This window comes from Eulemur rufifrons, chromosome 7, assembly GCF_041146395.1.
Source record: "Eulemur rufifrons isolate Redbay chromosome 7, OSU_ERuf_1, whole genome shotgun sequence".
Taxonomy (NCBI): Eukaryota; Metazoa; Chordata; class Mammalia; order Primates; family Lemuridae; genus Eulemur; species Eulemur rufifrons.
Window position 1 is genome coordinate 155,006,289 of NC_090989.1, and position 26,109 is coordinate 155,032,397.

General features: G+C 59.1%; 3 protein-coding genes across 6 annotated transcripts; 2 read left to right on the plus strand and 1 right to left on the minus strand.

Moving 5' to 3' along the window:
* The first annotated feature begins 7,965 nt into the window (after positions 1 to 7,965).
* On the plus strand, positions 7,966 to 15,197 carry SEMA3B (semaphorin 3B). Of its 3 annotated transcripts, none has more exons than XM_069475744.1 (17): positions 7,966 to 8,152; positions 8,968 to 9,125; positions 9,286 to 9,348; positions 9,753 to 9,872; positions 9,951 to 10,044; positions 10,240 to 10,359; positions 11,308 to 11,453; positions 11,545 to 11,656; positions 11,740 to 11,825; positions 11,911 to 12,055; positions 12,371 to 12,590; positions 12,854 to 12,945; positions 13,022 to 13,063; positions 13,313 to 13,470; positions 13,572 to 13,627; positions 13,717 to 13,856; positions 14,352 to 15,197. In XM_069475744.1, exons 10-17 carry the CDS (start codon positions 11,948 to 11,950, stop codon positions 14,754 to 14,756), a joined length of 1,221 nt encoding a protein of 406 aa, XP_069331845.1. In that variant the 5' UTR covers positions 7,966 to 8,152; positions 8,968 to 9,125; positions 9,286 to 9,348; positions 9,753 to 9,872; positions 9,951 to 10,044; positions 10,240 to 10,359; positions 11,308 to 11,453; positions 11,545 to 11,656; positions 11,740 to 11,825; positions 11,911 to 11,947; the 3' UTR covers positions 14,757 to 15,197. The 3 variants fall into 3 exon arrangements, with proteins under 3 accessions (XP_069331845.1, XP_069331844.1, XP_069331843.1); XM_069475743.1 differs by having other exon boundaries at positions 8,044 to 8,152; positions 11,756 to 11,825; XM_069475742.1 differs by having other exon boundaries at positions 8,044 to 8,152; positions 9,753 to 9,848; positions 9,897 to 10,044; positions 11,756 to 11,825.
* Positions 15,198 to 16,112: 915 nt separating this feature from the next.
* Positions 16,113 to 20,006, plus strand: LSMEM2 (leucine rich single-pass membrane protein 2). The gene is made up of 5 exons (XM_069472042.1): positions 16,113 to 16,116; positions 16,445 to 16,573; positions 19,274 to 19,387; positions 19,477 to 19,662; positions 19,873 to 20,006. The coding sequence occupies exons 1-5, from the start codon at positions 16,113 to 16,115 to the stop codon at positions 20,004 to 20,006; spliced, it is 567 nt and encodes a 188-aa protein (XP_069328143.1).
* Positions 20,007 to 20,512: 506 nt separating this feature from the next.
* On the minus strand, positions 20,513 to 26,070 carry IFRD2 (interferon related developmental regulator 2). Of its 2 annotated transcripts, none has more exons than XM_069475746.1 (12): positions 24,857 to 26,070; positions 23,307 to 23,426; positions 23,135 to 23,219; positions 22,902 to 23,026; positions 22,661 to 22,818; positions 22,452 to 22,502; positions 22,183 to 22,361; positions 21,990 to 22,095; positions 21,535 to 21,672; positions 21,324 to 21,452; positions 21,149 to 21,244; positions 20,513 to 21,030 (listed from the first exon to the last, which is right to left on the minus strand). In XM_069475746.1, the coding sequence occupies exons 1-12, from the start codon at positions 24,912 to 24,914 to the stop codon at positions 20,950 to 20,952; spliced, it is 1,326 nt and encodes a 441-aa protein (XP_069331847.1). In that variant the 5' UTR covers positions 24,915 to 26,070; the 3' UTR covers positions 20,513 to 20,949. The 2 variants fall into 2 exon arrangements, with proteins under 2 accessions (XP_069331847.1, XP_069331846.1); XM_069475745.1 differs by lacking the exon at positions 24,857 to 26,070 and adding an exon at positions 23,528 to 24,839.
* Between the last annotated feature and the right edge of the window lie 39 nt (positions 26,071 to 26,109).

A 26,109-nucleotide genomic window follows, 5' to 3' on the forward strand; every position in this document is an offset into this window, starting at 1 on the left:
GCTGGGTATTTTTCTCTCCCAGAGGCAGAGACCCAGGCTAAGATACGCCAAGGTCATGGTGATCCAGACCTCAGTCCCCACCTGACAGGGCCCTGGGTGCTCAGCTTTCCAGGTCACACTCAGACCCAACGCTCTGAGCTTCAGTTTTCCCACTTGAACTAGAGAACTTTCAAGCTGGGACCTGTGTGTCTCCCTCTTCTCCCAGCACTCTTCAGCCTTGGGTCTGGGGCGGCCCTCAAGCCTGGCTAGACCCCCTGGGCACATTTCTTATGGAGCTGTTCTCCTAAGGGCCTCTTCCACCTTGGGAGCAGGTGGGGTGCAGGAGGAGAATGTGACTTCTAACCTCCCACGCACAAAAGCATGAGTTCCTGAGGTCACACAGCCAGGTGGGCTGCACTGCCTTGGCTTGACTAAACAGCCAGTAGGGGCCTTGAGGCATGTTCAGAAAGGTCTCTGTCTGCCCAGGGGATCCCTCCCACCCTGGGGGGAAGGGACAGGCAGGGCCCCGTGCCCCGTGGGGTCCTGGAGGGCTGCATTGGGACCAGGGCTCTGAGGCTAAGGGAGGTGCCTGCGCGTTGCTGGAGAGGGGCAAGTCAGATGGCCGTGCCTGTGGGGTGGGCCCTGAGTGACAGGCGAGTCGCAGGGGCAAGCCCAGGCTGAGCCTGCAGGGAGGGCTCAGTGAAACACTGGCCTCGACTGGGCGGGGCTCTGAGGTTAGCGCCTCCGGTCGCCAGGGGGCGCCGCAGCCCGCGCTCTGTCCCGCCGGGCTGGTCACGGAGGCTGACGTCAACGGGTCCCGCGGAGGCCGCTGGACACAAAGGCAGCTTTGTGAGGAGGCGGCGGCTCTGCGCCCGCGGCGGCACAAAGCAGCCTGGGCCGGGGGCGGGCCGGGGTCGGCGCCACGGAGGCGGGGAGGGAGGGGTTGGGCCGGGGACCCGGGACCCCGCCTCCGCACACCTGCCAGTGCCCCGCGGCCTGCGAGCCCCCGGGAGCTGGCAGGAGATGAGAGGCTGCCGCTGCCCGTCGGAAGGAGATCAACGCCCCCCACCCCCTGGCCGGGTCCCGCCCAGTTCCTCGGGCCTTTCCTGCTACCCCTGCTTCTGAGGGCCGAATGACAAGGACAACAGGATCCCGCGCCCAGCCCAGGATCCGTGCCTTCCTTCAGAGGCTCAGGCCTGGACCTCGGAGCCCCAGATGTGCGGGCAGGAGCTCCAGTGTTTCGTGCCCGCCCAGCAGGAAGCGGGCGCCGGAGATGGTTCTTTCCTTGTGTCCTGAGGGAGAACCCTGTACAGAGGGACCATTGAGGAGCTGGCATTGTCTGCCTGACTCACCCAGTGCCTCCCTCCCTGGGTGGGCCATGCAGGGCTCTAGCCAGGATCCCCCTTGTACCCGGCTTGGCAGAGGGTCTGGGTGGGGTCCAGGCAAGCAGGGCTTCCCTGGGTTCAGACAGCTAGGTCCTCACCTGCCCTGGCCCTCCTACCCTGGCTCGATTTTGAGGGCATAAGGCTCCATTGTCCCAGCACCAGCGGGGGCGGCCTGTCAATTCGGCCTTTTCTTTGGTGGTTGGGAAATTCCCAGCCATGGGGGGTGGGGTGGGCAGGGAGCGGCTGCCCAGGTGTCCTGCACCCCAACTGGAGGGAATCCATGAGGTTGGCTCCTGGGCATCCTCCACTGCCTGGAGCTGTCCTGGGCTGAGCCTAAGCCATTCCTCATCCCTTGGGAACAACAGGGTGAGGAGAGCCAGAAATTCAGTGCTCCCTGGCCCTGTATCCCCAGAGCTCTCTCAGCCTAAGAAGGCCCATCTTCCTGTCCCCACCCATGGGCAGCTGCAGCTCTGAGGCCCAGGACCTTTAGCAGGACATGCAGAGCCAGTTAGGGACCCAGGCTCCTGCTCCCAGTGTGGGGTGGACTGTCTCCAGCCTGTGGGGATCCGCCTCCCAGAAGGCCTGGCCCACTAAAAATAGTTGCTCCAGCGACTGATGTGGTGGCAGCCTTGGTATTTTTAACCCATTTGGGGGTGGGGGAACAGCTGGGAAGAGAGAGCCAGCTGGGGTACGTGTGTAGCTGTGTGACAGCAAGTGTGTCCAGACCTGCCAGCCACTCAGCCTTCAGTCATACAGTGCTGGGCCCCAGCGTCCAAGGGGGCAGAGGTCAAGGCCATGAGTCCCTTTCTCCTCTTTGCCTTGGTTCCTCCCATTGCTGGAGATGCAGCCCCATACAGGTGATCTTGGTTGGGAGAAAAACATAGTTTGACACCTCTTCCCATTGACTCTGCTTTCTGACCTCATTGAGGGTCAGGGGAGTAAAGGCCTGGTGACTGGTCAGGGTCAAGGAGGGTTCTGAATGTCCCTTCTCCATCGGTCCCCCGTCCCCATTGAGACTCGGCAGGCCAAGGAAGATGGAAGGGCTTCCTGCAGTCCCCGGAGGCTATCTCCTGCCTCCCCGTGCATGTCCTCTGCTGGGTCCTGGGGACCCCAGTGATGATAGCCCCTGCTGCTCCCATCGCAGTGGGGAACCCAGAGCCCTGTCAGAGACTTGAACCTGGCACTGCAGAGGTCTGGGGCTTCCCAGAGGATGGGTGATAGCCGAGGTGGATGGTGAGGAAGAGTCCAGCAGGTGACAAAGGGAAGGGCCTAAAGGGTGGAGGGCACAGCCCAGGTAAAGTCTTGGCAACAAAAGAGCTGATGCATCCAGAAGTGGGGCAGCTGGGGCACTGGCAGGGTGGCCGGTGCTGCGCTAGGGAGTGGTGCTGTGAATGCCAGGCTAAGTCTGCAATGCCCCCAGTCTTCAGCAAGCTCTCCCAGTCAGAGTTGGGGGCAGGGTCCTGCAAAGGGAGGCATGGGGAAGGGAGTGGCAGAATGACCCCAGGAACACAGCCTGGGTGGAGGGTGAAGGGGTCAGGCTTCAAGCAGCAAGAGGAGGAAGTGGGGTCTTGTCCTGTCCTCTTGTCTTAAGCAAGACAGAGGGACCTCTCTGAGATAGGGTCTCTTAGGAGGGGTGGGCTTTGCAGTGCTAAGGGTGGGTCGGGGACTTGGGAAATGAGAAGACTGAGGAGTCACCAGCGGAGGGAGGGAGGTTCAGGGTGGGGGCAGAGAGAAGGGAGGAGAGGAGCTGAGCCTGAGGACTGCCTGGTGCAGCTGGGATGGAAGAGGCAGCAGTGCAGGGTTTCCCTCAAGGCCCCCATAGGCCTGGGTGCCCAGGAAGCCCAGAGCTGTGGTAGCCACAAGAGTGCACACCTGCCACCTGTGGCACCCCCAGTGTGTGCCAGACCTGCCTGGCCCACCATTTACAGCTGCAAGGGAGAGAGGAGTGACCTGAGAGGTTCAGTCTCCAGCTAGGCATGCACAGCTGGCGTCAGAATTCAACCCTGCCTCTGCGGACTACCAAGGGGGTTGATCCCTGGGTCCCTGGGGCAGGCTCTGGGCACCCCTGCAACCTCCACCCCCTATCCCACCCCCACCCCTGCTGCCAGAGCATCCAGAGCCCCCCACCCAGCACTCCTGAGAGGCTCTCCCCTAGCTGATTCAGGGAATGTAGTATTTATGTTAGTGTCTGTTAATGAGTACAGAGTGCCATCGGAGTCCACTTTTCAGCATTCTCGGCATGGCCCCCTCCACCCCCACCCCCGGAGAAGGAAGGGAGAGGAAGGCCCCGCCCCCAGCCTCCTCTCCTCCCCACCCCTCCCTGCTGGGTGATGAAGAAAACAGGAGTGAGGGAAGAGCTGTGATGTGGCCAGTGGGGGGGGCTCCCCCATCCCAGAGGGGCTGACCTCAGCCTGGGAGGAATGTGCAGGAGGCGGAGGGCAGGGGCAGAGCGGGTAAGGGGAGGGCCACAGCCAAAGGCTCAGGGTTCTTGGTGGCCCCTCCCTCAGCCCCTCCACCTCAGCTCTGACAGGGTCCTCAGAACAGGTGAGGAGAGGAGCTAATCTTTCAAAAAAGGTAGGCTAGGGGTCCCCAGGGAATGTGGAGGCCAGGCTGGGGATGGGGTTGTACCCGACAGACCCTTGCTCAGGAGCTTTCTCTGCGGTGGATATTAGAATGTCAGTGAACTTAGGCCTCAGGTGACACCTGAGGGCTCTTTACAGCTGCTTCCCACCACCTCCCCCCACCATGCCTAAGTCCTCCGGGCAGCAGGGCCTGGTACCTGCATGGCCAGGACAGGGAAAGATTGTGAGGTTGGAGCCACCAGCCTTGATGGCTAAAGCAGGTGTGAGTGGGGAGCCCAAGATCCCATCCAGCCCAGGCTGGGCACTGGGAGGGTTGGCACAGCTTTCCTCAGATGGGCATCCCACCCCAGCCACACCACCCAGAGTCCAGGCAGGGGCAGAGGGGCAGGCCCAACTGGTGGGGGGTGGGGAGGCAGGTACTGAGACTTGGCACAACAATCTAGGTTTTTCCAGAAGGAAAAGCCAAGGCCTTGGCAGGCTGTGCCACTGACAGGCAGTCCCAGAACAAGAACCCAGGCAGGCCTCTGCCCAGCAAAAGGTAGAGGTCCGGGAGCCTGGGATGGCCCTAGGGCAGGAGCACAGGCAGAAATAGGGACCCCAGCTGCCTCTCCTGGGTTGCCCTATTCTGGTGAGACACAGGCCCTGACTGCCTGATTCCAGAATCCTTGGGGACTTCGAGCCCCAGTGTGACCCACAGGCAATGACCCTGCTCTTGGAGTGATGCCACCATAGAAGCCTTACCCATGGCCTGGCACACTCAGACCTTGGGCTGAAGAGCAGAAAGGGACCTTGTTGGGACAGGGACAACTTGAGCTCCCACCCCTGGGGACCTCCTTTCTTACTCAAGGGAGGGGACACATCTAGAGGAGGGAGTGCATAGGGCTCAGAGGGGCCAGAGACAGCCCAGTCCTTTTGGCTGGGGGTTGAGTCCCAGGCTACTGGAAAGATTATGGGGGGGTGGTCCTAGTCCCATTTCCCAACGTGAATGCAGGGCTGGGGGGATGAAACAGTCTAGGACCCTGGGCCTGGAGAACTGAAGGCAGTGGGGGCAGATAGGGGCAGAGTGGGGGTGGGCAGGCACCTCAAAGAAATTTGCTGATCTTGGCTGCTTGGGTGGAAAATTGTAAACAGCCGAAGAATTTTGTTTGCTTGCACAGGGAAGGCTGACCAGGTCCAAGGCAAGAGGCAGCTAGCCCAGGAGTAGGAAAAAGCCACATCCTGGAAGCCCGAGAGCTCAGGAAGGGGTGCATCCCTCTATCTGCCCTCTTGGAGGCCCCTGGTCCTCCCAGAAGTCCTCATCATTCACCTGCCCGCTGGCCAGGCCGGTCCAGAAATACCAGGTCCTAAGGTTCGAAAGAGGAGCATGGCCCCACTTCCCTTTCCAGGCACTTGGAGATTCGTCTCCCCACCTCTGTCCCCGCCTGGCTGGAAGGCATCCAGGGGAGCGGCAGCCTCACTGACCCCCGAGCTCACCAAGCTGGGGGACATGGCAGGAGGATGTCTTTTGCAGGGACCATCCTCAAGCCCATCCTCAAGCCCTGGTATGTTCACCCAGATGCACTTGAGGGCCCCCCTCTGCCACTGTCAACATTGAGCCCCTCCAAAGAAGTATCCTCACAGCACAAATAGGATGTGTTGTTCACCACACCCAGCTTCAGGAGGAGACCCCAGGTCCTTCCCAACAGAGGCACTGAGGTGTAGGAGCTCCATCCTGTCTGGAAAACTCCCTCAGGGCTTAGCTCTGGGTTTGGTGGGGGCAAACTCCCACCTTCCCCCTAGGAAGAGCGCACACAGCCTGCCCCCGCCCCCAGCAGAGATGCAGGACCATCTGTCCAGGACAGGCCCAGCCCTGCAGTGCAGAAGTGAGATTTGCTGGACCTCCTGTGCCTGCCTCTCTCCCTCCACCCTCTCCTTCCCCCTCCTGGCTGTCATCGAAGCCACTGCCCGCCAGGCAGCTGAAGTACTAAGTGGCCCAACTGGTGAGGAAGGACTGGGGCTGGGGTCTTGAGGGTCCTGAGGGCCCATCAGACCTCCAGTTGAGAACGCCCTTCCCTGACCTCTGGCCCTCCCATCCCAGATGGCTCCTGAGAACTGAGGTGGCAGCTGAGCTCCCCATTATCCCTCCCCCCAGCCCCCCAGCTGTGGAGGAACAGGTGAGGTATTGGAGTCCCTGGGGGCACCCCCCACCCAGCTATTCCCTTTGCCTGCCATGCAGAGCCGCCTGAAGCTGGGGGTCTCTGTTGCTTCTTCCTCCTTCTCCTTGGCTGGCCACCAGCTTCCAGGACCGCTGCCTGGGGCACCCTTCCGCCTTGCGGCCCAACAGGGGAGGGGTCATCCCTACCAGCCCCTCCCTGTGCCCATTCCACTCTGGCCTGGCCGCCATCTCCAGCTGGTCCGGCTGCCTGCCCGGTCACCCGATCCGCCCTGTAAACTTTACGGGGAGTGTGGGGCGGTGGCTGGCCTGGTGGGGGCGGGGGCTGCTCCTTAAAGGAGCCGTCAGAGGGTGTCCTGCGGGCCGAGGCTTCTCCCCTTCCCCAGAGCGGGAAGGGGCCTGGGTGGGGAGGTGCCGCTGCTGGAGTTCTTGGTGGAGTGTGGGAAGGCAGCCGGGTGTTGGCTTCACAGACCTCTAGAGCCTGAGAAGAGACAGCGGCAAGTGTCAGCAGAGGGAAGGAGGGAGGCGGGGGTCCTAGCATGGGAGGGGTCTAGGATCTGGGAAGCTGGGCAGGGGTGTGGGAGGAGGGGTCTGGGACCTGCCCCAGCAGCCTCTCACCTTGCTTAGTCCCACCCCCCGAATTCCTGTGCCGGACACCTGCCCAGCCAGCTCCTGGGAAGGAGGGTAGGCATAGCCCGACAGGGGCCAGAGCCTGGCCCCAGCTATGGGGTCTGGGGCAGGTGTCTGGTTCGTGGAGTGCAGCGGCTCCAAAGATGGAGAATCCTTGAGGGGCAAAAGAAGTGGAGGAGAGCCTCAGGGAAACTGTGGAGGCTCTGAGGGGGAAGGGCAGCTCCACCAGGAGTCCAGGGTGAGAGTGAGAGGCTGCCTCACTCTACCCCCTTGATTCCTTTGGGGTGTGAGTGGTCAAGCATGGAGCTGGGGCTGCTGGATCTGGCCTGGGAGCACCCGCCCGTCAGAAGCTGAGGCAGATGATTGATGCTGCAGTTGTATTTGCTCACTTGCATGCCCTCAGAGACACACACTGGTATGTGAACACACACATTTGCGCATGCACAAATGTGCAACACATCTGCGTATAAAGCATGCACACATCATACACGTACACACTGCATAAATCGCATACAGTGCCACTTGTGTGCACATGCACGTTTGTGCATGCAACCCATACCTACACATGTGCAAAATGACACACACACCATCACGTTGGCACATAGACATGTACATATGTGCACACATATGCACATACACACTATACACATATACACATTCACAAAGGGAACCTCAGAAACAGTAACATTCAGAGGCATCCGCACCCTTGACTGCAGCCCCAAAAGTGTCTCTGTGTTTCTCTGTGGGTCTGTGGGTGCACAGCCACCTCCAGAGTCCTGACCCCCCTTTCCCTCACTCTCACTCTCATGACTGGCTTGTTTTGCTCATTGCACTTGGCGCCCTCTGCACCAATCCAAATCCTTGTTGGCACTCTGCCCCTTCCCGCATGGGGACCTTGTCTACGTCTCCCAGTATCCCTAGTCCCAGGCTCAGGCTGGCATGAAGTGGGCATAGAGTGTGAATTAATGTCTGTGAGTGTGTATGCGGGAGGGGAGGTTAGTGGGGAGGGTGACGTGGTGGGGCGGGAGCCTGCCAGTGCAGGGTGACCCTGAGGGTGTGCTGGGCGTGGGTGTGTCTGTGATTGTGGCCAGGCGGGGCACCCTCCTAGGGGAGGGCGAGGGGAGGGCTCGGAAGCGGAATGCGACCCCCCAGCCTCTTTTCCCTAGGGGCTGTAATCTGATCCCTGGGGACTCCCCCCTTAGCCTCCCGCCCTAGCTGCCGACTCCTTCTCTTCCAGATCCCAGGGCAGAGTCCAGGGCAGCTCAAGGCTCCTCCGCACACACCCGCTGAACCCTGAGCGCCCTGAGCTGCAGGGATGGGGCGGGCCGGGGCTGCCGCCATGATCCCAGGCCTGGTCCTGTTCTGGGCAGCAGGGCTGGGGAGTGCCACCCCCAGTCCCCCACGCCTTCGGCTCTCCTTCCAAGGTAGGTGCACCTGGCAGGCAGGAGGGCCCAGCTTGGGGTGGGCAGGAAAGAGGCCCAGTGTGGACAGGGGGGCTGTGTGGTGGCTGCTGCCTCGGGTGTGTGCGTATCACCGGACCCTTGTTGGATCAGAGGCACCCTTAGGCCATCTCCATTTAACCCTGTCCTGGCTTCAGCCCCCAACTTGTCTGCCCACATTCTCCTTGTGTTTTCCCACGAAGACCCCTCCTGTCCCCATAGCAACAGATATTGTCTCTGTCCCATCCGGTACCCCCAATCAGGCCATACTCCTTCAGCAGAGCAACAGGGATGTCGAGGTTTGAGGGCCATCAGAGCCCCCTTCTTATGCCCCCTGCAAAGGAGGGTGGTTACTACACAGTGGCACTGGGTAGGCAAGTCCACTGAGCTTAAGCTGGTGTTGGGGTGGCAGGGAAGGAAACCTCAGCCTGACTATTTGAGGTTGGGGTTCTGGCCATCCCTGCATGCTCAGCTTCCCCCAGAACTCTGGTGTCCATAGGCCTGGACTCCCAGTGTGCCTGCCCAGAGACACTGCTTGCCAGAGCACGCCCAAGTTCAACCTGCTTTCCCCTTCATGGGGGTGCACTGCCCACCCTGGCAGCTCCACACATGTACCTGGGTGGGCCTGTCTTTGCACGTGTGTAAACTCACACATGTGTAAATTCACACACATTATAAACTCACATGTGTGGGCCAGGTCCTAAGTATACAACCTTGGCCTATAGAGAGAAAACCAGGCAGGGCCAGGGGGAAGCTTCCAGGATAGCTGGTGAGTCCTTGTTGGTGTCCCCACCCTGCAGAACTCCAGGCCTGGCATGGTCTACGGACCTTCAGGCTGGAGCGGACCTGCTGCTACGAAGCCTTGCTGGTGGATGAGGAGCGTGGACGCCTATTTGTGGGGGCCGAGAACCACGTGGCCTCCCTCAGCCTGGACAACATTAGCAAGCGGGCCAAGAAGGTGCGAGGGACCCCTACCCTCAGCACTGCCCAGGGAAAGAGCCCTTGGACCCCACTCCCGACTGCCTGGAGAGACCCAGGGGAATGGGCCCCCTGTGTGGAAAGTCCCCCAAGATAGTGAACATCTCAAGTCCTTGACCTGTCCCCCCTCCCCCCTATAGCTGGCCTGGCCGGCCCCTGTGGAATGGCGAGAGGAGTGCAACTGGGCAGGGAAGGACATTGGTGTGAGTGTCGGCTGCAGGGGCTGGAGTGGGGAGGGTCAGCCCTCACCCCAGAGACAGGGCAGCGCTAAAACAGAGGACTGCCTGTTCTGGCTGGGATGAGGGCAGGGAGGTCGAGGTGGCTAAGGTCTGGAGGTGGTGAGTCAGGGTGGGGGCTCATGTTATTTTTCTTGGGGGCCTCTGAGTCATGGGGGCAGTGCATGCCTGTGCCTCCCCATGCACCCACCCTGGTGAGGGCTGGACTGGGCTGTCATCAAGTGCACCCAGGTCCCTGTAGCCCATGTTAGCACTTGTCTAGTGCAATACAGAAGAGAGGAATGAGTGGGGCTGCTACTGGTGAGCTGGGACCCCTTAAAGCCGCCTCCCCGGGGGAAGCCTCACTGCCCCTGCCCCTGCCTGCCCACTAGACTGAGTGCATGAACTTCGTGAAGTTGCTGCATGCCTACAACCGCACCCACTTGCTGGCCTGCGGTACAGGGGCCTTCCACCCAACCTGTGCGTTTGTGTTGGTGGGCCACCGGCTGGAGGTAAGGCCAGATCTAGGCAGGGAGGGCAGTTGGGAGGGTAGGAAGGGCCTGGAAATAACAACTCCCCCCACCTCCCAGGAGCCTGTGCTCCAGCTGGACCTGCAAAAGCTAGAGGATGGCAAAGGGAAGAGTCCCTACGACCCCAGGCATCGGGCTGCCTCCGTGCTGGTGGGTGAGTCCAAAGGCTGGGACCCCAACAGAACTCCTAGTACCCCTTAGAAATGCTAGAGCCTCACAAAGTCCCAAGACCCTGAGACTCTGGGGATCCCCCATAGCCTCACTGACTCCCTGAGAGCTCCAGAGCTGCCCAGGTCCTCCTACCCCAAGATCCCTCAGCTTGGCTGAGTGGCCCTTGCCCTGTCTGCAGGGGAGGAGCTATACTCAGGGGTGGCCGCAGACCTCATGGGCCGGGACTTTACCATCTTTCGCAGCCTGGGCCAGCGTCCGAGTCTCCGAACAGAGCCACATGATTCCCGCTGGCTCAACGGTGAGAGGCTGGTGGGGCTGGTGGGAGGGGGCCGTCACCCTCCCACAGGGCCCATGCCAAGCAAGGCCCATCAAGTAAGTGAGCAATGAACACAGCCAGGTCTCACCAAGCACTCGCCATAATCAAGCCTTGCGCCAGGCACTGGAGTCACAGGGACAGACAAGACAAGTATGACCTGTGCCCTCTTTGAGTTCACACATCTCAGAACAAATACATGATAAGACCAATTCCAATGGCCATGAGGCCAGTGTGAGACCAGAGAGGAGGGCAAAAGGAGATAGGGTGGGCAGTGGAGGAAGCCACGCTGCGGAGGGGAGGTTATGAGCGAATTCCCACAGCACAAGAGAGCCAGTCTACAGAAGTGAGGGAAGAGCATCCCAGGCAGAGGGCACAACTAGTGCAAAGGCCTGGATGCAGGAACAAGCAAAGGAACAGACCCAAGGAGCGACATGCTGGACACCAATACTTCTATGGGGTGACCTATATTTATGATAAGGTCATAATGATAAGATGCCTGGACTGTCTGGGGCTGGAATAGTTTATTCTAAGGGCAAGGGGACCCAGCAGAAAGATTTGAAGCGGGAGCAGAGAGCATCCGGTTCTGCTAGGGAGGAAGATTCCTGAGTGAAGGTGAAACCAGATACTCCATCTCCCTCTCTCTCTGGCCCACAGGCCTGGGGAAGGGGCAAGGTCAGACGCCGGCTGGTCTTCCCCTGCGTGCCCAAGTAGCCATGGTCTCTGCTGCCCCCTCGTGGCTGCATTTTGCATCGCAGGCCCTGATCTTTTGGATTCAGTCGGCGCTGACCCAACTCGGTCCTGGGGGGCCGGGTCATATGCTGCCCTGGGGTGCGGCAGCCTGCGCAAGGAGAAGGGGAGGCAGCACGTGGGATCCCGTGTCGGGGGAGCGGTGCTAGAACTCGCTGACCCTACGCTTCCTGCTTGGGCCAGAGCCCAAGTTTGTCAAGGTCTTCTGGATCCCCGAGAGCGAGAACCCGGACGACGACAAAATCTACTTCTTCTTTCGTGAGTCAGCTGTGGAGGCGGCACCGGCAATGGGACGCCTGTCCGTGTCCCGCGTTGGCCAGATCTGCCGGGTGAGGAGTCCCTGGGCCACACTCGGCGACCCCACTCCCGCCCTTTTGCCCGCCCGGGTCCCGCCCTCATCCTCTCGGATCGTCCTGGCAGAACGACGTTGGCGGCCAGCGCAGCCTGGTCAACAAATGGACGACGTTCCTGAAGGCGCGGCTAGTGTGCTCGGTGCCAGGCATCGAGGGCGACACCCACTTGGACCAGCTCCGTGAGTGTCGGAGTCGGGGGTGGACGATGGCACCAGGAAAGGGGGCAGGGGTACAGATTCTGGGAGCTCCTTCCCCTAACTAGACCCCTTCCCCCGCAGAGGACGTGTTCCTGCTGTCGTCGCGGGACCGCCTGACCCCGCTGCTCTATGCCGTCTTCTCCACGTCCAGGTGAGGGGAGGGACACTGGGAGCGCCGGGGCGGAGCCAGCTGGGCTCCACAGGCCCCTTCACTCCGCTGTCCTCTGTGCCTACAGCGGCATCTTCCAGGGCTCCGCGGTGTGCGTGTACAGCATGAACGACGTGCGCCGGGCCTTCCTGGGACCCTTTGCGCACAAGGAGGGCCCTATGCACCAATGGGTGTCATACCAGGGTCGTGTCCCCTACCCGCGGCCTGGCATGGTGCGTAGCCTGGGGACTCCTGCCATAATACACTTTAAAGCCTCAAGGGTGAAGAACATGGCCCGGGGTCTTATCGGTGAATGTGGCTTCTTCCTTTTGTTATGGGTGGGAAAAGGTCGCTATCATCAGACAGGATCCTCAGGAGAAGACCAGATTCCCCCCTGAGACTTCCCAGGGCAAGGCTGGTCTCCTCTTCTAAACTCCCAGGGCAGGGTTCTGTCCCCTTCCCCCTTCATGTTCCCAGAGGCCGGCATGGAGGGCTGCCTTCCAAGCCCCCATAACTATATCCCTGCTGTGCCTCTCCCCCACCTCCAGTGCCCCAGCAAGACCTTTGGCACCTTCAGTTCCACCAAGGACTTCCCAGACGACGTCATCCAGTTTGCTCGGAACCACCCCCTCATGTACAACTCGGTCCTGCCCATTGGGGGGCGCCCTCTCTTCCTACAAGTGGGAGCCGGGTACACCTTCACCCAAATTGCTGCAGACCGGGTGGCAGCCGCTGACGGACACTATGATGTCCTCTTCATTGGCACAGGTCAGGGGCTCTGCACGACCACTCAGACCCACGAGATTCCACCTAGGCTCCTTGGCCTGGAAGGGGAAGCTCTCCCTTCTCAGGCCCATCTGCACGTCTTTACCTGGGCTGTGGCCCCAACTTCAGGATGCTGCCCTGATTGTTCAACCCACACTTTTCACCTTGACCCAACCATGCTGAGAGTGGAGGCCTGGGAGGCAAGGAGACCCCAGCCCTAGCTGTCAGCGAACACAAATGGTCATTTCCCCTTCTCGCCCCTGCAGACGCCGGCACAGTGCTGAAGGTGATCTCAGTCCCCAACGGTGGCAGACCTAACGCCGAGGGGCTGCTCCTGGAGGAGCTCCAGGTGTTTGAGGTGAGGCCTGGCCTCTGTCGCCCGGGGTCCCCCCACCCCACTAAGCCCTGACCCTGGTGCCCCTCCTCCCTCTCAGGACTCAGCTGCAGTCACCAGCATGCAAATCTCCTCCAAGAGGGTGAGTGACCAGAAGGATGGGGGTGGGGGTGGGATGGACTGAGCTTGTGCCCAGGGCGTCCCAACCCTCTCGCCCCTCTTGGTAGTTCACGGCTCCGAGGCTTGAGTATTGGGCCCTGCCTTTGCTAGACTGTGTGACCTGAGTGAGACTTCAGTATTCTCACCTGTCAAGTGGGAGAAGGGATCCCTGACCCATGGGAAGCGGCGTGGGGCCCCCCTCGGTCAGCCCAGAGCCCCTCATGCCCCCTAGCACCAGCTGTATGTAGCCTCGCGGAGCGCAGTGGCCCAGATCTCGTTGCACCGCTGCGCTGCTCACGGCCGCGCCTGCGCTGAATGCTGTCTGGCGCGAGACCCCTACTGTGCCTGGGACGGAGTCGCGTGCACCCGCTTCCAGCCCAGTGCCAAGAGGTGGGTGGGGTTGGGGTCGGGCCACCAGGAGGGAAACGAAGGGTCTTTTTCTACCCCGGCCTGAAAGAAGAAGGGCTCACGAGGATCCAATGTTCTCCCAGGCGGTTCCGACGGCAAGACGTAAGGAATGGCGACCCCAGTTTGCTGTGCTCCGGGGGTGAGTGCCCCATCTGCCCCCACCGTCAGCCCCTGAAGATGCCCCACCTGCCCTGCCTTGCGTGAATCTGACATTCTCCCCGCCCCAAGACTCATCTCGTCCCGCGTTGCTGGAGCGGAAGGTGTTTGGCGTAGAGGGCGGCAGCGTCTTTCTGGAATGTGAGCCCCGTTCGCTGCAGGCGCACATGGAGTGGACCTTCCAGCGCGCAGGGGAGACGGCCCACACCCAGGTAAGCGTTGCCCCGCCCTTGCCAACCAGGCCCTGTCCCGCCTACATCCAAGAGAGGTCCTGCCCTGCCTATTGAAGCCCTTGGCCTTCACCTCACGTCTAGTTAGGTCCTACCCAATGAGGACCCGCCCAGCCAGACCCCTTACGTCCAGTTTGGTCCCTTATCTGCACTCCATATCCTGGTGAGGCCTCATTCTGTCCAACCAGGCTCCTACCCGCCTCCCCCACCCCACATTTGGGAGAAGACCCGCCCTCGACCCGCCCACTGAGTCCCTGACCCGCTCCCCCACTTCAGGTAAACCTCGCCCGGGTTCCAATATTCACTTAAAGACCACTAGCCCCAGCGCACCCAACCTTCAAAGGTGCCCCTGCGGGCGTCCCTTTCCCGTTTCCCCTCGGCTCCCATTGACCCTTTGCTTCTTCTGTCCCTTGCTCGGGGCGGAAATTCCTGTTCCCTGTCCCGACGCCCCGGCTTCATGCTGTCCCCCGCCCGCAGGTGCTGTCAGAGGAGCGCGCCGAGCGCACCGCGCGTGGGCTACTGCTGCGCGGACTGCGACGCCGGGACTCGGGCGTTTATCTGTGCGCGGCGGTCGAGCAGGGCTTTTCCCAGCCGCTGCGTCGCCTGGCGCTGCACGTGCTGAGTGCTGCGCAGGCCGAACGGCTGGCACGGGCCGAGGAGGCTGCGCCCGCCGCACCACCAGGCCCCAAACTCTGGTACCGGGACTTTCTGCAGCTGGTGGAGCCGGGCGGCGGTGGCGGCGCGAACTCCCTGCGCATGTGCCGCCCTCAGCCTGTGCTGCGCCCACCGCCCCCAGAGTCGCGGAGGAAGGGCCGCAACCGGCGGACGCACGCCCCTGAGCCGCGCGCTGAGCGGGGGCCGCGCAGCGTAGCTCACTGGTGACCCGGCTGTCCCCACGCCGGGGACCAGGCAGGAGAGGAGCAGACAAACCCTGGGCAGACGTATGGGTTGGGGCCGGGCACATTGGGGTCCCTGGAAGACAGAGACACCAAGTGACAGGCCCTGGCCTTAGGGCAGCCGCGTGGGCTTATTTATTAACAGGATAACCCTTGAATGTAGCCCCGGGAAGGGCGGCCCAGGCTGGGTGCAGGGTCCAGCCAGGAGGGAGGGGACAGAGAAGCCGGGCTTCAGAGCAATTGAAGCACCAGGGCCTGGGAGGTGCCCAGAGTGCCCACCCTTGGGGACAGACCCCTTCCTTAGGCAGTGAGCAGGAAGCTGTGAACAGGCTGGGTTGCTGGGGGCGGGGTGAGGCAGGCCGCCTGTACTAAAGTAATGCAATAAACACATTATCAGCAGAAGCTGGAATGGCCCCAGCAGACAACCGCTAGGTGCCTTGCTCTGTGGTCTTGGGCACCTTCCTAGCAGTCTCAGGGCCTGAGTTTCTCCCGCCCAAGGTTGCTGTGGTGAGGATTAAAGGGGGTTTCTACATGACTGAGTGGGTTCTCCAGGGCCTTTGGGAATGCTGACATGCACAGTACATTCTGCACAATACAATTTAAGGGCTAAGTGCTATGGAAAAGAATGTGAGCAGAAGGCCTCACTGAAGGAATGACACTTGAACTGAAATGACAAGGAGCCAGCCACAGGAATATCTGGGAACAGAGCATTCCAGGAGGGCAACAGACACTGAGGTGGGAACAGTTTGCCAAGTTTGAGGAACATCAGGGAGGCCAGTGTAGTGCAGGGGAGTGATATGTTTGGGATATTTTAGGAAGAAAGCCCAGTCTGGCTTTGCTCTAGTTGGGAAGGAGGGACACAAGGGCCCAACCACAGAGGGAAGGCCTGAACCTGGACTACCTCGTCCCTTCAAGGGTAAATAGTGATACGGAGTCCTCACATGACCTTGTGTGACCTATATGCCCTCTTGGAGAGAGCAGAGAAGGACCAAAGCCACGAATTGTGCTAAGTGCTTCAGACACATGGTTTTATCTCTGTTCTCAGTGTACTTGCCAGGGAAGAATCACTGTTATTTCCATTTTACAGATGAGCAAACTGAGGCCCGAGAAAGACGATCCTTTTCCTTTAAGGTTGTGAGCTTAGTAATAGAAGTACCAGTCTCTAACCCAGACAGACTGGGTTGCACGGGTGCTGTGTCTGCCCACTTGTGGAGCTGTCAAAGCCCTCTCATGGCACTGGGCTCTTGTTATCCACCACCTCCAACCTGTGCTCCCGGCAGGTCACACACAGTGGTGGGTGGGTGCTTGTCCCGTGTTTGCTGAAAGGAGAGTTGACTGGCCTATGGGTAGGTGTCTGCGGGGGAGGAGGGGTGGCTGAGTAGATGCACAGGATCCCCTTGTATGTCTTGGCTGCCAGGTGGGGCCCTGCTGGAACTGAGCCTGAAGTGGCTATTCCAGATGGAGGCCTCAAGTCCTCTGTTCGTATTGGGGTGTGATTCCCCAAGAAGGCCTCTGGGCACATGTGCTAGTGGAAGCATGCTCTTGGCTGGGTACCATCACCAGGTAGATAGTCCAGGATGGCCCACGTGGGTCACTCTGCCCCTTCCCATGGCTGAGAGCTGCCCCCTCTAAATATAGCCCAGTGGGCTGAGCTCAGGCCTATTTTAGGCCCAGGCTGTGAGGCAGCCAGGCCTTCCCCAAGCTCTCAGAGGAGCCACTGCTGCCTTTGTTCAATCCTGCCACTGGACGCCCTCACTGGCCCCGATTGCCCACCACTTGCCATGCCTGAGGAGACCCAAGAAGGTAGGAGAGGGTGACCATAAGGGAGGGTAAGACCCCAGTCCTGTGACTCTGTGGACCCTGCAGAGACCCATCCTCTGTCCCACTGACCTCTGTCTTGACCAGTTATCAATTTTCATGTCCAAACTCTAGTAAAGGGAGCTACCCCCGTGCATGGAGGAAGAGCTTGCTGTGCCTGAAACCCCTCCCCACCTCAGGGCCTGCTTCACTTTCCCCTGCTGGACACAGCAGGGAGGGATTGGGGAAGCTACCCCGGTGGGTCAATCACAGGCTGTGCCCAGGTGGGTGTGGGCATCCAGGCAGCTGCATGGCCAGTTCAGGGAAGAAGCTGGGATTGGGGGTGGGCAGTGGTTCCAGGAAGCATCCGGGTACCTGGCCCAGGAACTGGGCAGTGGATAGGCCAGAGGCCAACTTGGGTCTAAATATCCCTTTGGCCTGGTCAGACTGAGACTCAGCTAGTCAAGAGCTTGGTGGCCACTCACCTAACTGCTCCACTGCACGTAAGAAGTAGTGAGGCTCAAAGGGCCAGAGCAACAGGAATCCAGGAAGCTACAGCTCCAGTGCTGGCCAGGATGCAGGACCAACTGTTCCATGGCCCCAGCTTATAGCTCACAACCCAGCTTGGCCTGACCCCTGGTAGGGGGAAATGTTTGCTTTCTTTTGGGGTCTTGACAACATTTACTGTGTATATTTCCTGTAACCAACAGAATCGACATTCAATTTAGAAAGTGTGGGTAAAGCACAGCAAGTGCAAAGAGGGAATTTAATATGACCTTTAACCCACCACCCAGATGTAATGACTGGCAGCACCTGTTTTACTTGCTTTTGAGCATGTCAAGGGGAAGTTTCAAGTAAATCATGAAGATAAGTAACTGTCCTGAGAGGGACAGACCCAGGGAGTACAAGGTCCCCCTTGCACCTATCAGGAGGTGTCCCCCCCCACTGCCCTCCTGTACTTTGTTATCCAGCTTCCAGGGGGCATCTGGTGCTCTTATGGGACCAAGAGTTTAAAAAAATCAAATCAAAGAACAACCAGAAGATAATATAATTAATGTTTAGAAATCACAAAATGCTCCGATGCTTCTGAAAATAAATAATTAAGATCACAAGAAAAGTACACAGAGCAGTGACTAAATGGGTAGAGGCTGTGAATGGATAATTAAGAAGCCACACATATATTGCTCAGCCTCTCTAGACAAAGAAACCCAATCAAATCAATAAAAAAGAAAAGCCATTTCTCATCTCTCAAATTAGCAAATATATGTGTGTGCATGCTTACATATAAATATGTATTTTCAATGGGGATGCCTAATGGTGGCAATGTGGTACCCTGTTGGGGGCCATGGACAGCCTTTCTGGAGGACAATTTGATAATAGCTTTTATTTTTTTTTTTTGAGACAGAGTCTTGCTCTATTGCCCAGGCTAGAGTGCCGTGACGTTAGCCTAGCTCACAGCAACCTCAAACTCCTGGGCTCGAGCAATCCTCCTGCCTCAGCCTCCCAAGTAGCTGGGACTACAGGCATGCACCACCATGCCCGGCTAATTTTTTCTATATATTTTTAGTTGTCTAGCTAATTTCTTTCTATTTTTAGTAGAGACAGCGTCTCGCTCTTGCTTAGGCTGGTCTCGTTCTTGCTCAGGCTGGTCTCGTTCTTGCTCAGGCTGGTCTCGAACTCGCGCCCAGCAGATAATAGCTTAAAAAAAAAAAAAAAATCCCTGGCTGGGCATGGTGGCTCACGCCCGTAATCCTAGCACTCTGGGAGGCCGAGGTGGGAGAATCATTTGAGCTCAGGAGTTCGAGACCAGCCTGAGCAAGGGACCCCATCTCTACTAAAAATAGAAAAAAAATTAGCCGGGCAACCAAAAATAGAAGAAATAAAAATAAAAAAATTAACCAGGCATGGTTACATGTGCCTGTAGTCCTAGCTACTGGGGAGGCTGAGGGTGGAGGATTGCTTGAGCCCAGGAGTTTGAGGTTGCTGTGAGCTAGGCTTGATGCCACGGCACTCTAGTCTCGGCAACAGAGCAAGACTCTGTCTCAAAAAACAAATCCCTGCTCTTGGATCCAATAATTCCACTTCTGGGAATTGCCATAATAACTATTGGGAAATTGAGGAAAACCTCCATACTCAATGGTGGATGTCCTTGAGGTTATTAATGCCCAGGTGGCCTCAAAGAGCTGCAGGCAGGGAGAAGCTGCAGAGGTGTGCAAAACAAAGAAGGGTCTCCAGCAGAGCTGTTGAGTGAAAGCAGAAGCACGCAGAATCACGGTGCATATATTAAGGGACACAGAACCCAGGCTGGGAGGGAACCACAATGGCTAGCATGGGGCTCTTTCTACCCGGGAAGAGAAGCCACGAGGCATTGGGTGTAGCCTAATGACTAACTCACAGGGTCTGCAGGGAAAACTGACGGTAACAGAGGCAGGACTGAATTCCAGGTGCTGTGGGTTGCAACTATTTGTTAGAAATGAGCTGGCAGAGGAATGCCTGAAAGTCCTTGAAGGGCTTGGAAGGAAATCAATCAGGTGTACCTCCTGTTGTGGATCCAAATCAAGGGTCATTCCTGGTCAGTTTTTGGGGGATTTGGAGCCAAATGCCCCACTATCCCCGTCCTCCCCAAGTCCCTGCTACCTGAAGCCAGCTGGGAGAAGGAAGAGGGTGACTCACCTCAGCTGAATCAGCCCCGTGCTGCCCCTGCAGATACCATGGCACCGAGGATGCCAAACCAGAGCAGCAGGAGGCCACTGGCCCCTAACCACGTGCAGGAGGTGCACCTGCATCAGGTGGAGTCCATCAGTGACCTACACAGTGGAGGTGAGGGGAGCAGGGAGGTAGAATGGAGGTGCTGTGGGGACAAAAGTGGGCACACCTGCTGCCCTCCTGACATCTCCTCCACCCTGCAGGCTCACTGCACCCCTATCTGACTGAAGAGGCACGGCCGTGGGACGAGCTCCTGGGTATTTTGCCACCGTCACTGTGTGCCCAAGCCAGCTGCAGCCCTGTGTATGGCAGGGGGTGCTTCCTGCTGCTGCTCGCGCTGCTGGTGCTCACTTGCCTGGCGCTCGCCATCCTGGCCGTCTACCTGAGTGGTAGGGATGACGGCACCGGTGGAAGAGGGCTAGGTAGTGGAGACTGGGAAGCCCTTCTGTGCGGTTGGAAGGAGCAAGTGCAGATGCTGCAGCAATGAAGGCAGTGGGGGGGGGGCAGGTTGTGGGCAACCCTGGGTGCTGGGCTGGGTGGGGGGAGCTTGTGGGATGGCATGGACTGACGATCTCCCACCCCTGCCTACCCATTTGCAGTGCTGCAGAGTGAATCCCTGCGCATCCTGGCACACACATTGCACACCCAGGAGGAGACACTACTCAAACTTCGCCTGGCCAGCCTCAGCCAGCTGCGGAGGCTCAACTCCAGCGAGGCCCGAGCACCCAGCTGAGATGCCACTTTGACCTGGGGCCTGGAGGACTATGTGTGGGGGTGGGGATAAAGTGGCCACTGGCCTCATCTACACTACTTCCTTTGAAACTTTTGATCAAGAACCTGATGTGACTCCACAGCTGCCTGACTCTCCTGCCCTCTTCAAGCCAGGCCTAGCCAAGACTTCTGGTCGCCAGGCTTTGCTTTAGGTGGCCCAAGGTCAAGGGAAGGGGCACTAGCCTCCTGGCTCCTCCTGTGGCCTGGCATCCCCAGATGGCAGGTTCAGAAGTGTAGAAATAGCCCCCCCGCCCAGCTGTCTCCCAAACTCTGCCAGGCCTCCCGGTGGGAGACCAGCCTCAGTTCTCAAAGACAGGCTGGGCTCTGCGTAGGGGGAGAGGGGCCACTTAGGGAGACTGCCTTGGAGGACAAAGGTGAGATGGAGGAAGACCCAGCTGGGCCCAAGCCTAGGGTGGGTGGGGAAGGAGGGTAGACAGAGATAGATACCCAGGAGTCAAGACCACAGAAGGCTGAGCATTCTGTTTAATTATGCATAATAATCTTTAAAAATCAGCACACAAATTCATTCCAGGTAGCCTTGCCTCCCCAGCTGCTGTGGTGGCATTTGTCTAGATGCCATCTCCCCCAAGGAAGTGGGTCATCCCAGGGGAGCAAAGCCTGAGAAAGAAGAGGAAGGGACAGCCCCCCTACTCTCTGCCCCACAGCCCTGGGCCACATTTGGCCCAGCCTGAGACAGGGCAGCAAGAGGCCACAGGGCTGAGTGCAGGGACAAAGGGCCAGGGTCCCAAGTGTCCTGGCCTCCAGCCACCCACTCCATGTCTGTTTTTGGTTTTGTCATTAAAAAAATAAAGCTACAATTTCTGGCAGAGACCAGTTGCACTGTCTTCTGTTAAAAATACGGGCAAGGGTGTGGCTAGTCTGTCTTCTCTTCAGCTGGTCCTGCTTCACAGGATGTCTGCCCGCTTGTCCCGCACACGGCTGCGAGCCTTGGTCCGGGCTTTGAAGGCAGCAGCATTGTACAGGTGCTGGGGGGTGCAACGAGGGATGACCTGGTGAGCTGGGAAGGGGGAAGCCCCCGCAGAGCTCCAGGCCTCCAGGAAACAGGGGAATGGAGGGAAGACAAAGGTGCCTAAGGGTGCAAACCTTCTCAAATCGTGGAATTTTGCAGGCCTTCAGTGTAGTGGCATCCAACACCAGCACTGGGCCCAGGCCAAAGATGTCACGCAGTAGCTCGTTGTTCTGGGGACAAAAAGGACAGTAAGCTCCGGCCAGCCCGAAGCAGCCAAGCCAAGTGCCCCCTCCCTGTCCTTCTCCCCACCTGGAGGTGGTGGTGCATGCCCGAACCCAGCACTTCCTTGAAGGCAGCGTAGATCCTGTGCCGAGCCCAGCTGTCCATGTAGAGCGCCTCAACCCCAAAGCGGACTGTCTCTTCCTCGCATTCACCGCCCTGCAAGGTAGAGGGGCCCAAGTGACTGGGCTTGGCTGCTATGCCTAGAGAGGCACTCTCCCTAGCACACATAGATTCTCACCTCAACAAAGTGCAGCACAGCGCGGAAAGTAGACCGCTGGCGCCGGCGGTCAGCCTTGGCACGGTACTTGTTGCTGTCAGTGGCCAGAGTGCGCAAGGCACTGCAGAGGGCCTCCATGTCCTCGTAAATGAAGTCCTCCTATAGTGGGAGCGATGGAGGGTGTCTGGCAAAAGCTTGAGCTCTGCTAGCTCTCAACATGGGGCTGCCCAAACCCCTCCTTTCACTGAGAGCCCTTCTCTGCCTGGTCCCTCTGAACCCCTCCTTGGCCTCTGCCTGGCCAGGGACACCCCTACTCAGGGCCCCCATCATAGCACCTAGCATGTGAGTCTGTGTTGGGGCCACCTCCACTGCATAATGACCCAAGGCCATTCTGTTTTCTGCAGCATTCCCTGGACCCGGCCCGGGATGGGCAGGTGATATTAGCAGGGACCCCACCCCACCGCTGTCCCTCAAACCTCAAGGTCCCGGGCGAGCTCAAAGAGCAGTGCGATGGTTTCGCCGGCAGCGATCCGCAGGTTCACACTTTCACTGGACAAGAGCTGGGGCAGCTGGGGCAGCTGCCTAGGGAAGGGGCAGGCTGAGCTACATGTGTGGGTTGGGGGCCTCTTTGAGATGCCCCTCCTCCTCCCCCTGGGCAGCAGCCCGTACCTGTCAAGGATGTGGCTGATGTGGGTGCTGGGACAGATGGTGAGCAGCAATGCCCAGGCCTGCAGTGCAGCACAGAGCAGGCCATGCAGGCTGGCAGGGACCACTGGAACTGAAGAGCCACCCACACCACAGGACCGGCTGAAAACACTTTCTAAGCAGGCAAGACAAGAGACCAGGTCCTAGGAGCACAGGGAGGCAGGGGAGTGGCTCAGGGGCAGAGCTATGGGCCTAGGTGCTCTACCACCTGTGCCCAAAGGCCACTCACTCACCTGGATGTCAGCAGCAGCCACGTAGCAGCCCAAGCCAAGAGCAGAAGCACACTGTTGTGAGGACAAGGCCAGGCCATGGTCAAGGGGTGTGGCCAGGTTCCCAGCCATGGGGCCTACCCACCCCTCAAAGTAGGGAAGCCTGAAAGCAGGTGGAACCCACCAGCCTGCTGAGGGATAAGGTAAGGGAAGGGTTTCATGAGGACACTCACGTGGAGCCGGGCAGCAGGGCTAGCTGTGCTGTCACTGAGCACAGAGACCAGCAGAGGCTGCAGGCTGTGGAACAGCTCCTCGCCTTTGGGTCCAGGGCCCAGCTGCACGCAGAGCAGGCCTAGCACGGCAGCAGCCAGGGCCTGTTCCTCACCCTTCCCTGTGGGATGCTTTCAAGTCAGCACGTGCAACAAGGGTCAGCACCTGCCCAGTTTAAGTCTCCCACACGCCCCTGGGTCCAACCTTTCTTGAGGCACTTTTCCAGGGCATCGGCCAGTGTGAGGCGGCGCTCTAGCAAGAAGTCAGGGAGTAGGCGGGACGCCAGGGCCAGGCGCAGGCTCTCCAGAGCACCTTGCCGGGTCTTGGCACTGAGGGGTGGAGAAGGAAGGGTCATATAGGTCAGCCCTCCCTTGGTCACACTTGGTGTGGGCTGAGCAGGGACCTGGGTGTAGGAGTTGGCTGGCAGCCAGGGGTACCTCTTGTCTGTGAGGCAGTCCACATACTCCTTCAGCTTTTCCTCGAGGTCTTCCTGCTGGCCCTGCTCATCCACGACATCCCCCCCTGCAAGGCCAGCTGGTCAGCACTGCTTCTTGCCCTCACTCAAAGGAGCCCTCACCAAGTCCCTGCCAAACTGCTACCCGCTCTCACCAAGGCTGTCCTCAGCCGTGGCGCTGAGAAGGCTGGGGCATTCACTGGTGGTGCTGCGGGCCTCACTGGCTGCCTCATCCTCACTGGAACCTGAGTCAGCTTTGGCACTGCTCCGGGCACCTGAGAAGAGTAGAATGGGGTACTCAACCTGCCTCCATTGATGAGGGATGGCAGAGTTCCCTCGCTCAACCTCATGACCCCATAAGACGTAATACTGCCACCTCTCTGAGATGAAAAAACCAAAGCTGAGGCGGGCAGCAGAGGGGCTGACTGGGGGGACTGGAGCCAGGAAGCAGCAGAAAATATAAATATGGAAAGAGGTCTCTCTGTTGATGGCATCAGGCTCTGGCCTCAGGGAGGTACTGCAAACCAAGCCTGCCAGGTCATCCCTAGGCTGGGCCTTCAGCCCTGGGTGGACACACAGGCTCCCCCAGACCCTGGGAAGAGCAAGAAATAAAGTGGCCCCTGACTGCACGAGTCCCTGAAAATAGGTGAACACAAGTGAGTATGAGGGTCCGTAGGGCTGGAGCACTTCTGTGGGTGGGATCTGTCCAGGGCCAAGGGCTGACTTTGGCAAGGGTGGCTGCTGTGGCAGTGCTCTGGACAGGTTATGATCACCAGGCTGGCTCTATTTCTCAGAACTACTTACACCCCTTGCCTACAGGACAAAGTCCAGCCCACACACTGGCCTCTGCTCACCTCTTCTCCTACTATCCTACCTGCCAGAGCAGCCCAGTGTTCCCTCATTTGCTCCACTGTGCTGTGGCCCCTCCAGCTGCCCAACCTTTGCACAACTTGTTCTCTCTGCATGGTGCTCTCTTCTCCACCTTCTTAGGACTCACCCAGAAGCCTCTAACCTGGGGCCTCTCTGGTTCCTAAGTCTGGGGCTGACAACATTAAGTGAACATGTTCCATACCCTATCAGATATGCCCCCACCCAAACCGCGCGAGGGTGGTGGCCAGTTTAAAGCTGTGCCAAGCAGGCATCCCATCCCAGCAGCATAAACATATGTGTTTACTGCACCAGGACAGGGTCCTGGTAGACGCTGATAAGCAGTCCCAAGCCTCAGGCTCTAGGATACTCACACACCTTCTGCGGCCAGGCCCACCAAGGCCCCAATCCTGTAGCTTCCCAATCGCCCCCTCCCTCTGTTCTCTGGAGCAAGGCATGCCTCCCACCAACTTCCTTATCCAGTCCAGTAAAGGATCAGGGTTTGGCGAGGGAACTGGCTTTCTGCTCTGTCCGGTGGGTTTGTCCACCCAAGTAGGCAACTGGACTGGAAAAGCAATGGAGAAACAGAAGCCCAGAGGGGCTGGCCGGGTCACTGCTGGGAGCATGGGCGCCCGGCAGGCAGCTGGCAGCAAGTTCAAGTTGGGCGCACACGTGGCAGATGCTTGCTGGGGCACGTGCCTGCCTCAGTAGAGTTCTGGGAAGCTGCGCCGACTGGTCGAGAGGAGGTTCACCACCCTAGGGTCCTCGGGGACACTGACGGGGACCCACGCAGGGCCCCGCTCAGCCCTCATCAGCTGCCCCCCGGCTCCCAACTCACCTCCTCCACGGCGCTGGCCGCCCTTGCGGGGCGCGTGGCCCTTACGGGCGCGAGGCATGCCAGGAACTGGTCACGGGCGGGGCGCAGAGGGCGGAGGGTCAGGGACCCGGCGGGTGGGGGCTCCAGACCAGCCAGACGCCGGCCGGTGCGCTGCGCTGGGACTTGGCCAGACGACGGGAGCCACACGCCGCGCGCGCCACCATCTTCGCGAGGCCCCCCGCCCTGCCAAACGGGTAGCCGGGAAGGCGAGTTCCCGGCTATGCGGTTCAGACCCGCATCCACGCGGCCAAAACTACTATTCCCAGGGGGCTGCGCGCACGGATCACCGCTGGGCGTAGAGCACCACGGGAACTGTAGTCTACTCCTGGGACCCACAAGCCAACGACGCTCTAGCCGAACTATGCACCCACAATGCCCTGTGCGGTCCCCCACCCCGCCCTGCGTCTTTCACAAGTGCATAGTCGTTAACTTTGAAGCTTCCCTCTCCGGAGCACCACCGCTGGACCAGCGTCTTAGGACACTTGTAGCAGGGCACTCGCGACAGGGCCTATGGGACTGCCTGGGTCTGAGGACCACGGGAAGAGCTTCGGGCTTGGTAGAACAGAGGGAACAGCCAAACCTCAGGTAGTGAAAGAAAAAGTTACTTTATGATTAAAGCAGAGTACAGACAACTCAGCACTTACAGACCTTCCCCAAGTTCTTCCTGGGGCACATTTACCCCTGGACAGATCTATGAATGGACCCAGTGAGGTGTAGGCACAAAGCCCAGGGCTGGCAACCCTAACTAACTGGAACCTGACTCCCCCTAGGCTGCTTCCTTGTCATGAGGAGTCAGATGTTCTTAGAGGGCCTCTGTTTTTTTTTTTTTTTTTTTTTGAGACGGAATCTCACTCTGTTGCCCTGGCTAGAGTGCCCTGGCATCAGCCTAGCTCACAGCAACCTCAAACTCCTGGGCTCAAGCAATCCTTCTGCCTCAGCCTCCCGAGTAGCTGGGACTACAGGCATGTGCCACCATGCCCGGCTAATTTTGTCTACATATATTTTTAGTTGTCCATATAATTTCTTTCTGTTTTTTAGTAGAGATGGGGTCTCGCTCTTGCTCAGGCTGGTCTCGAACTCCTGAGCTCAAACGATCCACCCGCCTCGGCCTCCCAAGAGTGCTAGGATTACAGGCGTGAGCCACCGTGCCCGGCCAGGCCTCTGGTTTTATAAGTGTTTTTTTCTGGTCCTTTCTACCCCTCAGGGGTCCCAAG